This window comes from Sinocyclocheilus anshuiensis, unplaced genomic scaffold (genome assembly GCF_001515605.1).
Source record: "Sinocyclocheilus anshuiensis isolate Anshui unplaced genomic scaffold, SAMN03320099.WGS_v1.1 scaffold147, whole genome shotgun sequence".
Classification (NCBI taxonomy): domain Eukaryota; kingdom Metazoa; phylum Chordata; class Actinopteri; order Cypriniformes; family Cyprinidae; genus Sinocyclocheilus; species Sinocyclocheilus anshuiensis.
In genome coordinates, this window is record NW_015549585.1 from 867,107 (window position 1) to 881,465 (window position 14,359).

General features: G+C 34.0%; 1 protein-coding gene across 6 annotated transcripts in view; it reads left to right on the top strand.

Moving 5' to 3' along the window:
• The window catches only part of LOC107657974 (sarcolemmal membrane-associated protein-like), a 67,007-nt gene that overhangs the window by 33,528 nt on the left and 19,120 nt on the right, over positions 1-14,359 (top strand). For 2 of the 6 annotated variants that reach the window (XM_016446324.1, XM_016446323.1), the window contains exons 4-14: positions 2,634-2,670; positions 4,534-4,596; positions 5,661-5,756; positions 5,926-5,997; positions 6,078-6,218; positions 6,620-6,757; positions 7,649-7,817; positions 7,980-8,030; positions 10,591-10,653; positions 12,991-13,050; positions 13,221-13,295. In XM_016446324.1, the coding sequence (XP_016301810.1) occupies positions 2,634-2,670; positions 4,534-4,596; positions 5,661-5,756; positions 5,926-5,997; positions 6,078-6,218; positions 6,620-6,757; positions 7,649-7,817; positions 7,980-8,030; positions 10,591-10,653; positions 12,991-13,050; positions 13,221-13,295 (965 nt within the window). Of the gene's footprint in view, positions 1-136; positions 474-2,633; positions 2,671-4,533; positions 4,597-5,660; positions 5,757-5,925; positions 5,998-6,077; positions 6,219-6,619; positions 6,758-7,648; positions 7,818-7,979; positions 8,031-10,590; positions 10,654-12,990; positions 13,051-13,220; positions 13,296-14,359 lie in introns of those variants that run through there. The other 4 variants (XM_016446325.1, XM_016446327.1, XM_016446329.1 and 1 more) reach the window with 3 other exon arrangements.

The following is a 14,359-nucleotide window of genomic DNA, read 5'->3' on the forward strand; positions in this document are numbered from 1 at the left end:
TGGAATGCTCTCCAACCCGTCGGCTTTGTTTCTTTGCACGAGTTACTGAGCCGATGCCATGGGGGCAGACGGCCAGAGGATCAGGTTCTGCTACTATTGTCCCGCCTGAGTTTCACTGCGTATGAAATTTTGAAAGCTCTTCAGATGGGTTTGGAGCTCTGAGGGACTTTGGAGTGTTTTATTTCAGAAGAGTCTGGAACTATCACATGACAAGCTCTTGAACTTTGACCGCTGTTAGAGGCGTGGATGGTGTCAGACTGTGTGGAGCGGACAGAACTGCACTGTTTTGATTTTGCATAAGCGACGAGGATCCTGCCATGTTATCGAGCTGCTAAAGAGAGCATGACTGCATGTTCTTCTGCAAAGAGCCTGAAAGAAAAATATCAAGACCACAGACATAGACGCGATGACCGCCAGAAATCTGCTCCGCTGATGGATATCACACTATAAAGTCTGCTTTTCCTATGCTTCAGGTAACAAGACTTTTCCAAGAACAGGGATCGGCAGGCTTTTAAAGGAATGACGCATGCAGTAAATATGGGAAAAAATGCTTGAAATGTGAATTGTTTCCAGCAGGAAGTTTTTATATGGGTGTGTGTTGTTGAAGCCTGAACTATTTACTCATCATTTCTCTCTACACGTTTTCTAATTCACTCATCTGGATAACTGGTGTTTAATATAGCTTTAAGGCTGGTCATTTAACAATTAATATACTTAAAATCAATAAGTTGTGTTTGTTTGAACAAGGCCAGAACAGTTATCGCATGCTGATTTGTATTTATTTTTTTAATGTTGTGGATTAATGCTTTAATGATTTTCTTTTTCTTTTTCTTTTTTTAATTTATTTTTTATTATTTTAATTGTTTTATTTAATTGAATTTTATTTTTTTATTTCATTTGACTTTTATTTTTAATTTTATTATTTTACTTTATTTTATTCTATTTTTATTTTATTATTACTTTAATTTTTACTTTTTTATTATTTTTATTGTTTTATTTTTATTTTTTTAAAGCATTTTATTGGGCAAAATATTGTGTAAAGTTTGCAGTATTTCTGTCCAAATGTATATTTATGCAAAGTTTATTTTGCAAAGTTTATTTACATCATATTTGGACTGGATTGAAGTTTTGAAGAATCTTTGTCATGTTTGATCTGAATGTTTTGTTTGGTTAAGGGGCATCATTATGCATGTTTTTCTAGTTCTTCAGGGTTTATGGTTTGTATCAGGGTTTATGGTTTATCAGGTCGTTTGTTCCATTTCTCCAGACTCTATTCGGTTAGACTTACTTCACAAAGTCCCAATGACAGACAGCATTTCATATTCTGTTTCTGCCTGGATTCTCTCTAGAGCTCAAAGTCCACAGGTATCACCGCTGACCTTTTGAACCCACAGCCTATTTGTGTAATTTAAATGAAAGAAACTGTTTAAGTGCAGCTTTGGCAGCTGGAGAGCTGATGTGGAGGGAACACAGCTGGAATCAGTCAGCAGATATCTGAGTTTTGATTAATAGCATGTCTGAGATTAATAGCCCTGAATTTCATGTCTTAATAGGTTGTCGATGGTTCTTTTTATTGGCCATATTGCAGTGCTGTATATTACACTATGTAATATTACAAAGGCTGTCAGGGTTTGATGAGATGTGCAAGGGTTATTAGAGTTAACAAAAACTAAAACATTTGCGTTACTTGAAATGAAATAAACTTTAACTGAAATATATATATATATTTATATATTCTCATTTTCATTTAGTTGAACTTGTACTACAGCAATTAAAATGGAAATAATATATATTAATAATATATTAATTAATAATAATATATATATAAACTATATACAATATGTACATAAAAAAAGAATAAAAATGACAAGAAAACAAACTAACATTACAATCAGTTACTAAAACTTACTAAAGTTACTAAAACTAAAATTAAGGTGAAAACCTAAAATATAAAAATAAAAACTCATTTATATTAATAAAAACTTTAATAGCATTTTAATGAATTTAATAGTATTTCAACTAAAATTGAAAAAATATTTGATAAACTAAATGCATATTGAAAAAACAATAACTAATAATGGCAAACAACAAAAATTAGTCACAAGTACTAAAACTTTAAAATGAAAATATAAAAATATTCAAAATACTAATAAAAACACTAATAGTATTTCAATGAGAACTAAAATTGAAAGAAAAATAGATAAACACAAATTAAAGAATTAAAATAAACTTAAATACAATATAATAACTAATTTAATATAAAATATAATTTATTATAAAAACTAATTTAAATGTATTCATAAAAACTATTAACACCATCTCGTTGAGAATTAAAGTTGATATAAAAGTGGATAGAAACTACATATACATACTAAAAAAAAAAAAAAAAAAAAAACAGAAAAATTTCAAAATAGATTAAAAAAACAACACTGATAGGTGTTTGACTACATCTGTGACATGCTAATAGTTTGAAGTTATAAAAGGGCAGTACTGTAAAAGATTAACAGTGCAAAGTTGAATCCCTTGAGTGAGTCTGCTAGCAAATATTTGCAGCTAACTTTCCTCATGCATAGTGTCAGTAGATCCGTCCCGATCTCTCCATCAACCATTAACAATCTGTCTTTCTGTTCCAGTGTTGTTCCGGCACCACTGCCACTGGCTATTGATAAGGTAAGCGCTCACGACTGCCTTTTTAATGCATTATATGTGAGCTTGTTTTTGTCCAAATTAAACAGTGGTCATCAATGAATGTTTTCCAGTTCATTATGTTCTTATGTTTTTTGGATACCAAACAGCATGCAGCTTTGCCATGTTGTCTCAAAGCAGCTGTCTTATGAATGCCATTGATTTCTAAGTCTTTGCTTTGAATCAACACCTCGCGTTATGTGCCGCTATCTGAGGTTTGCACGCTGCTTTCCGTCAGGCTGTTATATGGTGTGTTTGTGAACAATCCTGGAGGTGGTCCAGATGAAGTTAGATAATGCAGTTATCCTCTCATGCCATGCTCCGTGTGGGATGCCTCTGTGAAGCTTTAACAGGGAACAATTTGGTTGTGTGGCGAGGCTCTGTTCTAGACACCTAGAACAGAGGTGTCTTTTAAATATGTACTCATGCTTAATCATGTTCGTGTTTAAGCCGAAATATAATAGCATTGTTCATTGTGTGCTTTTTGGTGCATCTAAAGTCAAATTACTGACACCATGTCGATCAGATCTCAGCAACACTAAACACGCCTGCTTCCCAGTTCACATCATTTAGTGCATTACTAAAGTGATTTGTTTAAGGTAAGGTTGTTTGAAGTACATTACCATTTGAAAGTTTGTGGCTGGGAAGATTTTATAATGCGTTTAAATTAAGTTTCTTATGCATACCAAGGCTGCATGTATTTATTAAAATGTATATTAAAATTAATTTAACAGTAATATGGCCATCTGTAGGCATTGAGAGTCCAAATGCAAAGATGTTGCATGTAGAGATTAAACGATTCAGTGAGCTGGCCTTGATTTGTTTGTATATATATTTGATTATATATATTATTTTTTATTTTTTTAATGCAATTTAAACATTTCACACACACACACATATACACAAGCAGCCATTGCTCTAGTCTTCAGCTATTTTTGATTAATTTAATGCATACAAAAAATTAATTTCAGTCAAACAACTAAAAATGTACTGACTAAACTCTTGAATGGTAGTATATGCATAGTTTTTGAACTAATATTGCTCACAACTTCTTATGCTATAGAAGTTTAAAAAGTTGGTTTTAAATGTAGGAGCCTTAAAGTGAAGTAATAATGAATGTTTAGGGGAGTGTGTTTCGAATTCAGTCAGAAGTTTTAACTTGAGCAGATGGATTAGGAAAAACAATTGGTGAATGACGTCAGTCTGCAGAGTGATGACATCATCTGCATCTGTGATGATGACAAAATCATGCATGTGTAAATCATTACATCATCGTGCTCAGAGTCTCCGTCTGTTCTAATGAAGACCGTGTGGATGGACTGGTGTCCGCCTTAAACCCCATGAATGCAGGCCTGCCAATGTCACGTCCATTTCCAGTTGCATATAGCACTTCTATATCTGACCGCAGCATCTGATGCTGTCAGTATAAAAATACTCTTTCCACCGCCTCTGCTGTGGGAGCGTCTCCTCATGTGGATTCAATAAATGTAACTAAACTTGAGTCACGATTTCATTATTTGGATCGTTAGGGTTACAACTGCTAGGAATGAGGCAATTCAATTTAAGAGCTCCATATGAGGAACAAAGCCTCTATTCATTTAGACTGGGACCATCCAAGGCTATCTGCCGGTTTTCACCTTTTCAGATGATGTTGTTTCTTTTGGTGAGACTGAAAACGGCTTTTGACTTAAACTGTGCTGCTGATTCAGATGTATCAAGGACAGCATGTGAAAAGATGCTCAGTAGATTCAAAGTGTTTTATTGAGGCATGCAGATCTATGGTTGTGAGATGGATACACTGTGTGCAGATTTCTTTTTCACTGCTTTTTTTTTCTTTCTGTCATGCAGGTGTCCGCAAATACACCCAGTATGTATTCTCAGGAACTGTTTCAGCTCTCCCAGTACCTGCAGGTATGGAGCAACACTGACCTCTACTGGCCATTTAAAGACATTAAGAGTCCAAATGTGAAGATGCATGTTGAGATGTTTGTCCGTTCAGTGAACTGGCCTATAAATATAAAATGTACTTATATAGTAGTATTGTTATTAATCAGTATTAGTATTATTATTATTATTCAAATAAAACCAGTATATACTATATATAGTCATTCACTTCCCCCAAAAAGAATCAGAATGAGCTTTATTGCCAGGTATGTTTACACATACGAGGAATTTGTTTTCGTGGCAGAAGCTTCCACAGTGCAACAGGATGACAGTGACAGGACAAAAACACAGATAATAAAAAAAATAAAGAATTAGAACAAGTAAATAGAGAATAACAATATACAAAACGATATACTTAAAAAAAATGTTACTAAAAATATTACATACATATATTTTACAGTATATAAAATATTTTAGTATATTACCATTTTTTTTCTTTGTTATTATTACTATTATTATTACACTATATATGTATATTATTATGAATCAAATTATTTGTTTAAAGTTTGGGGTCGCCGAAAAGATTTGAATGCTTTTGAAAGAAGACTCTTATACTCACCAAGGCTGCATTTATTTAATGAACTATACAGAAAAAACTGTAATATTTGGGAAAAAATTATTCAATTTAAAATAACTGTTTTCTATCTGAATATAGTTTAAAATATAATTTATTCCTGTGATCAAAGCTGAATTTTCAGCAGCTATTACTCTGGTCTTAAGTGTCACATGATCCTTCAGAAATCATTCTAATATGCGGATTGGCTGCTTAAGAAACATTTCTTTTTTTCTTTTTGTGGAAACCATTCTAAATATTTTCAAGATTAAAAAGAACAGCATTTATTTGAAATATCATTTTTTTGTAACTATAATTCTTTATGTAAATTAACAATATTGCAGTCTTTACTCTCACTTTTGCTCAATTTAATACGTCCTTGCTGAATAAAAGTATACATTTTGAGTAGTATAAATATTGTATAATGGTATACATGTTAGAAATCAGATAATGTTGATGTCGTGTTTGTGTCCTTCAGGAGGCCTTACACAGAGAGCAGATGCTGGAGCAGAAGTTGGCCACTTTACAGAGGCTGCTGCACAGCACACAGGAAGCATCAGAGAGCAGCTGGCAGGTACGGCACACATCGCAATTAAAGAGAAGACCATTATTAATTATTCAGAACAGATGGCTTTTTATAGGCATGTTTAGTAGTGCTCAGAGTATGTTACAGTTATGACTGTTTATTCCACTATGCTTCTGTATTTGTCATGATGGCAAGGTCTGTTTATGTGTCTTTCCAGGCTTTAATCGATGAAGACCGGTTACTCTCTAGATTGGAGGTGATGGGGAATCAGTTGCAAGCATATTCAAAAGTAAGGCCCGTGTCTGCAGATTTGGTTCTGTGCTGACAGAAATATAGTTCCTGTTTCACCAAAGCATGTTGTTTTCTCAGAACCAAACAGAAGATGGTATCCGAAAGGAGCTTGTAGCCTTAACAGAGGACAAACACAATTATGAGACGACAGCCAAAGAGTCCCTGAGGCGGGTCCTTCAGGAGAAAATCGAGGTGGTTAGGAAGCTGTCCGAGGTGGAGGTAAAAACACAAAAAAACTTTTATTAATGCCTAAATAAAAGCTATTCTAGAGAGCTATGTTTTTAGATATGCATTCTGCATTTACTTAATTCTATATACAGAAGAAACTGTAATATTCTGAAATATTACAATTTAAAATAACTTTTTTGTATTTTAATATTTTAAAATATTATTTATTCCTGCAATCAAAGTTGAATTTTCAGCATCATTACTCCAGTCTTCAATGTCGCATGATCCTTCAGAAATCATTCTAATATGCTTATTTGCTGTTAATGAAAAAGCAATATGCAACTTAGAGTCTATGCATATGGATTTTACCATGGTAAAGGAAGTTTTAGATGTTATATCCATTAGATGTTTTCTGTTGTATTTGTTGCAACTGATCCATTTTTGTGTTGCAGAGGAGTTTGAGTAACACAGAGGACGAGTGCACACACCTGAGAGAGATGAACGAACGCACACAGGAGGAGCTCAGTGAACTCGCCAACAAATACAATGGAGCGGTCAATGAAATCAAGGATCTCACAGAAAAGATCAAGGCATGTCTGCCATTCACCCACTGTCCCGCATAAAACCTGTTAAAGAAATAGTTCACCCAAAATGAAAATTTGCTGACAATTTATCACCCTCAGGTCATCCAAGATGAGGATGAGTTTGTTTCTTCATCAGATTTGGAGAAATGTAGCATTGCATCACTTGCTCACCAATGGATGCTCTGCAGTGAATGGGTGCCGTCAGAATGAGAGTCCAAACAGCTGATAAAAACAATACAATAATCCACAAGTAATCCACACCACTCCAGTCCATCAGTTCACATCTTGTGAAGTGAAAAGCTGCGTGTTTGTAAGAAACAAATGCATTAAGACGTTTTAACTTTAAACTGTTGCTTCCAGCTAAAATACAAGTCCATAATATTGCTTCCTCCTGTGAAAAAGTGATCTTGTCTGAATCAGGAGAGGAAAATGCAGATCAAGCACCGTTTACAAGCCAAAACATCTAAAACCATTCTAAACAAATATGTGGGCAGATTTTGATGTGAGAGGACCACAGGAGGATTTTTTTCACTGGAGGAAGCGCTATTATGGATTTTGGCCAGAAGCAATGGTTTAAAGTTAAAACACATTAATGATGGATTTGTTTTACAAACACGCAGCTTTTAGACTCAAGACATTAACTGATGGACTGGAGTGATGTGGATTACTTGTGGATTATTGTGACGTTTTTATCAGCTGTTTGGACTCTCATTCTGACGGCACCCATTCACTGCAGAGGATCCATTGGTGAACAAGTGATGCAATGCTACATTTCTCCAAATCTGATGAAGAAACAAACTCATCTACATCTTGAATGGCCTGAGGTTGAGTAAACTTTCAGAAAATGTAAATTTTTGGGTGAACTATTCCTTTACACTTTTCAACGTTTATGTTCAGTTGGCAGAAGTCAAACATGAGGAGCTCACTCAGAAAGGCCTGAACGAGAAGAAAGAGCTACAGCTGAAGATTGAAGAGATGGAGGAGAAGGAACAGGCACTTCAAGCTCGAATCGAAGCTCTGCAGGCGGACAATGACTTCACGAATGAGAGACTAACGGCCCTGCAAGGTAAAACACACAATCATGCAGTGTTTCTCTCAGTTGGGAGTCTCAGCACATCCTTATCATGGTAACTAAATAGACGAAACAGGTTGAGGAGGAGCATCTGTCAGTATAGAGCTCTTGTTTTAATTTTTGGTCATCCCAAATCTTCTCGTTGTCGTTTTCCAGTCCGGTTAGAACAGCTGCAGGAGAAAAGCATAAAGGAAAACAACAGTTTAGGTGAGTTGGAGACGCATGCGTCTGCTAGTGTGCTACTAACCTTGCATCACCTCCTTGATTAATTCAGCATGGGAGCTCGCCTGTTTTTCATTTTTCGATTTTTTTCTGTCTGTCCGGCTTTGCTTCCGTTATGACCTGTTCTGTCTTGAAGGCCTTGACCTTTTGCATTGAGCATGTGTGTTCAAGTCCGCACCTATGTATACAGTTTAGGACTCTTACTTGACTTTCCCCCCAATTTGGCCGTTTCTCAATATGTTCTCCCTGTGCATTTGATTAATTAATCATTATATGAGGAAGGTAGTCTGAACCAAGCTGGTTGGCCTGTTTAGTTATTTGTACTAGACTTCTTGCTTGATGATAAAGCTCTGAATGTTCAGGACCCATTTTATTCTACCACATTGCTAATTATTTCGATTTTAAGTGTCATTTAGTCAGTGTTTAATTAGGGTTGGCGCTAAACTCGGCAAGAAGATTGGACACCCCTGGTGTCTATGTAGTTAGTACACAGCAGGGCACTAGGGTTTGAAACAGCCCAAGAATCACTTGGTTATTTATATACCTGAACCGATTTCTAGAACCACATTCTCTGGCAATAATAAGAGAGGCAAATGAAACTACTGATGTGGCGCGCCACAGACCACAAACCTCTTGGCAGAGACGTTTCGCTCGCTGAACTGTCCCTTTATCATTCATTTCCATGAAATATACTGATCTCAGGAATGATTAGGATAGCGTAACGTGTTTTTTTTTTTTTTGCTTCAATAAGACCTGTGTAGAGAACATCAGCCTGTGCACAGCCAAAAGTGACTGAAAACTTCAAAGGTGCTGTTGTTTGGCATCAAAATGTGTGGTTGTTAAACCACGAATGATGCGCACGCCATTACACAACAAAGGCCTTTTGCTGTAAGAGCATAACTGTACAGGAAACTGACTTGAAGCTTTTATAATAGGGCAGCCAGGTGGAAACAATGGAAGATTACAGGGCTGCATGATTTGGGGTAAAATGTAATTGCGATTTATCTGATAAAAAAAATGTGATCGCAATTGTAATTGTAATTTATTTATATTAGTTAGGCTTCAATAAGACCTGTGTAGAGAACATCAGCCTGTGCACAGCCAAAAGTGACTGAAAACTTCAAAGGTGCTGTTGTTTGGCATCAAAATGTGTGGTTGTTAAACCACGAATGATGCGCACGCCATTACACAACAAAGGCCTTTTGCTGTAAGAGCATAACTGTACAGGAAACTGACTTGAAGCTTTTATAATAGGGCAGCCAGGTGGAAACAATGGAAGATTACAGGGCTGCATGATTTGGGGTAAAATGTAATTGCGATTTATCTGATAAAAAAAATGTGATCGCAATTGTAATTGTAATTTATTTATATTAGTTAGTTTCTGGTTTTATATGCTTGTTTGTAGGGCTACACAGTTTGCCCAAAAAAATAATTGATTAAATATCAATATGACTATAAAATAATAATAATAATATTAATAATCATAATTTGTTGTTATAATTATTATTACTACTACTACTAAATAAAAGAAAATTAGAAATATTGCTTTCGTAATGCTATTTCACTGTAAAAAAATCATGTATTAAAAAAGGATAATACAATAGTTAACCAAATAAATGCAGTATTTTATTTTACAGACTTTAAAAGTACAATACTAATATTTATGGCATTCTTAATTTCTTTTTCAAACATTAAACAATAAAGCTTTTATTTTGAAAATGTTATTTAGAAGATTCCCAGACAAATTCAGTATTTTTGAAACTTAGGGAATGGAATCTTCTACAAAAACATAATTTTATTGTTATTTAATTAAATGTTTACATTTTCTTTTATTTTTATTTTTTAAATTTTTTATAATGAGTTCCAGGTTTGCTGTGGTTGTTTGTAGGGCTGTACAATTTGGCTATTAAATTTTATTTGTATATCAATATAACCTTAAAATATTATTATTATTATTATTATTATTATTATTATAATAATAATCATCATCATCATCATCACCAGTTGTTAGTAGTAGTAGTAATTCTTCTACTTAATAAACAAAATTGAGAAGGATTACTATTGTAATAATGCTGTAATATTTCACTGTAAAATAAAAAAGAAAGTATTTATGTAATATAACTAATATAATCACAGTACAACTATAAAATTACAATACTAATATTTATAACTGCCTCAATTTCTTTGATTTTAAATGTTAGAAAGAGCTTTAATTTTGAGAATTTATTTTGAAGATTCCCAGACAAATTCAATATTTCTGAAATATAGGAGGTGGAATCATCAATTGATTTATCAGTCCCAGACCTCCATGTCACAGTGTCTGTCCCTGAGGTGACAGGTGAATGACAGGTGTCCGTCAATCTCTTCAGGGCAGTGAGGCGTCTCCCGTCTGTGTCCTTGTCCCGCTCTCTGCATCTCTGTCGGTTCCGTCTCATGTTGTATCCTGTAGATCTGGCTTCTGTTTTCATATCATCTGATGCCCCTCGATGTGGGGATTTCTTCCATTTGCTGTTCATTTAATGGAGGGTTTTTCTTTCTTTGGTAGACCACTTTCTTTTAAAGAGTGGAGGAGACTGCACTTTAATCCAACAGTACATTGAGTGTCAATGTGAGTACACAGCATTCTTTCCAACATCTTCCTCAGCCGTACTAATAAACCATCTTATGAATCAACACCAACGCAGGCAGCAGTTATTCTCCTTTTACTCTGTAAAGGGAGGAAGGTGTTTACAGGGACATAAAATATCGCACCGGCCTGCATCATTTTTACTCAATATACTTGTTTCCTACTAATTTTGAGATTAGTGCCTGTTTTGCTCAAGCATGTCCCACCTTTTCACAAAATATGATGCATTTTGTAGCATTTTTACTTTTGACAAGCATTTGTAAGGTGAAGCCGTCTTGTATTGTCCCTTAATCAGCAGAAAAACACCACAAAGACATGATTCCTGTCTTCCTCTGAGCCAGATTACAACTATTTGTTCAATTCTCAGCCAGTTTTCACATGCATTATTAATTCTGCAGATGTTATTTTATGCCTAATGCTGGTTTCCGCTTGTCCACTCTTTTGCATATTGTAAGTTAAAATGACACATTTAATGTCATTAAAACAGTAAAACTTTTGACATTTGACTGCTTTTGTTATTTTAATAAATGGATCATTTCAAATTAATTAGAGAAATCTTCATTTGTATTTGAATGTGATGGGTTTTATTGATTTATTTTTGAACTCAGCATCATCAAATTAGGTAATATTAGGTTTTTTTTTTTTTTTTGCAAATCACAGGATTTTTGTTTCAAAATTCAGGGTTATATAAGTTTCAGACTTTTTTTTTTTTTTTGCATTTGCAACCAATTTAAAGTCTACTCCCTGTTGGCGATACTAGAGAAATTTTTGTGTCCATATGTGGTTCATCAAATATTAATATAGTAAATTACATTTTTAGAGTGCATGCCAGTGTTTCCTGATTATTTCTGTTGTACTGTTCTGTTGTACGTGCAACAAGAAATTCACAGTGAACAAATAACTCTTATGAAGTGGTTCTTTTTCATTCAAAAAGATTCACAAATCAGTATTGAACTCAAAAGTGGGTTTGAATCAGACTCAGTTAATTATTCAGAACCATTACTGAGTTCAAAAATCATTTTAAACCAAGAAACATTAGTTATTAAATATTATTTGTTCATTAGTATTAGCAGACGTCTTATTAAAAATGCATATTCACAACAGACTTTTGTAATAAAATAATAAATAGTGTTCTAAATGAATATATGAAGTATTTCACAATTTTTTTTGGTTATTGTCTAGCATAGTGAAGCCCAATCAAATCAACTGTAAAGTGGGTGACATGTTGGAAATGTAAAATAGGAATTTTTTAATAGGAAGAAATATGCAGTCATCTTTGTCAAGTGATTTTGTAATTTGGAAGATAAAATTTGTTTTAGTGTTGACTGTGTATTTGACAGTAGTTTTTCAAGCACCTCGTTCCAAATCTGGTGAAATGCTGCCTTAATTTCTGACTTTTATTCAGCTTGTAATAGTTCTAATATTGATCTTCCTTAAAGCTGCAGTCCGTAACTTTTTTTTGTGTTCAAAATTTACAAAATTTATATAATAAGCGAGTACACCATGAATAAATTTTCCAAACCATGTGTTTGGCTTGTCCTGAATCACTACGGTACACCTATAAGAAGTGTTTATATTCGGACTATTTAGACTGGTTCGGGTAGGTACCGCTGCGGAGTAGCCCAGTACCTGCGTGATTCGCCATAGACATAAACAGAGAGAAGTAGCTCCGGCTACAATGTTCTTACGCAAGACGCACGCAGTTCTGTTTATTAACCGCTAGAGCGCCAAAAGTTACGGACTGCAGCTTTAAGCAAACATGAGAATTATGTTTCTTTTTTATGTTAAGCAATAAGGTTTGAGAGGCCATGCTGTATACGAATATATTTCACTATATTGTGAAACAGAGTGGCCTCGAGTGCATTCAGGGGTCAGTATTTACACTATTTGTTGTTCAATCTAAAATATGTATGTTAGATCAGCTCAAAAGCTTTCCCTGAGATTCATATAGTCTCTCAATACATAAGTGAATATCCTTCTCCAAACTTCACACGGATTCTTAACGAAAACACACTTGCATGCCGTCTGTTCTCACCTCCAGCTGACTTGGATTTTCTCTATTCCCGTGGATTTTCACTCTCACCAGCATGTGTTCTGAAGTCTGAGCTGCCACTGATGCTTTTCATGTGTCACTTTTGCTTTGGTCTGTATGTATGGAAAATACTACAAATGCAGTTTTGTTGCTGCTGAGACTGTATTCAGTTGGGCTGCATCAGTGCTGCGTCATATTTAATGCTCAATATTTAATAGATGTACCAGGTTTGGTTTAGTAAGCATGAAGACAGATATACTGACATGATTTTTCTCTGTTCTAACCAGCGGTGAGGCAGCTGAAGGAAGCTGTGGACTCATCCATTAACAAGCTGTCCAACTTTGACGGTAAGAGTCAAGTCAAGTCAAGTCTGCTTTATTATATAGAGCACAGATTGTGTGTTTTTAATCGACACTAAGAGCATTTTCACACTTCAGATTTCGGTGTGGTTCATTTGAGGTGAACCACTCAAGAAATGGAGAAGAGACCTGACATGTTTTCCTGATTTATTCCACAGAAGTCATTGATGCACATCTTCAGAATAACCAGACGACAGTGGACAACAGCTTGGCCAGTCCAGACAGGCTTAAAGGTACCGTCACATTTCTGTCACTTTCATCTAAGTTTCATCAAGTCTGTTCCTTTCTAAATTAAGCTAGGTTACAGAGAGAGCCATCACATTACCATATGATGCAATCTGATAGCAATGAAGGCACATAGTTTCACCCCTGGCCTCTATTTAAAACCAAATTAAACAACTGCAGTCTCTGGGTGGCAGGAATGAGCATTATGGTTATTTTTAGCATCCTCAAAGAGCATGATCAGGTCAGGGTCATTACTGTAATGAGCTCTAATAAGATCATAATCGTCAGTGAAGTTTTAGCTATCTGTTTATTATTATTATTATTAAAATAATAATAGTAGGTATACTACTTGTTGTAAGTTTTATTTACATTTAAAATAGTTTAAATCTATTTGGCCTAATAATAATAACAGGTAAAAAAAAAAAACACGTTTACGTATTAAAATGTTTAAATCAATTGAGCCTAATAAAAATAATAGATATAAACTAAACCATTTGTTGTAACCTTTTCGTTTGTGCTTTAAAATGTTCAAAATCATCCAGCTTAATCATCATCATCATCATCATCATAATCGGTTATAAAAAAACAAATAAGCTACTTGTTCTAGCATTTTTGTTTACATTCACATTTTTAAATCTATTCTGCCTAATGATAATAATAATAATAATAGGTTTAAAACAAACTATTTGTTGCAACTTTTTTGCTTACATTTTAAAATCTTTAAATCCGTTCTGCCTAATAATAATAATAATAATAGGGTTAAAACAAACTATTTGTTCTAGATTTTTTGTTTACTTTTTACAATGTTTAATACATTCAGCCTATTAATAATGATATTAATAGATAAAAATAACAAAAGCAATTTTTTTCATTTACATTTTAAAATGGTTGAATCTATTCTATTCTACATAATAATTGGTAAAAAAAAAAAAAATTATAATAACCTGTTTGTTGTAACTTTTTCATTTACATTTTGAAATGTTTACATCATTCTGCCTGATGATGATGATGATAAATTTAAAACAAACTGGTTTTGTAAGCTTTTTTGTTTACAATTTAAAATCTTTCATTC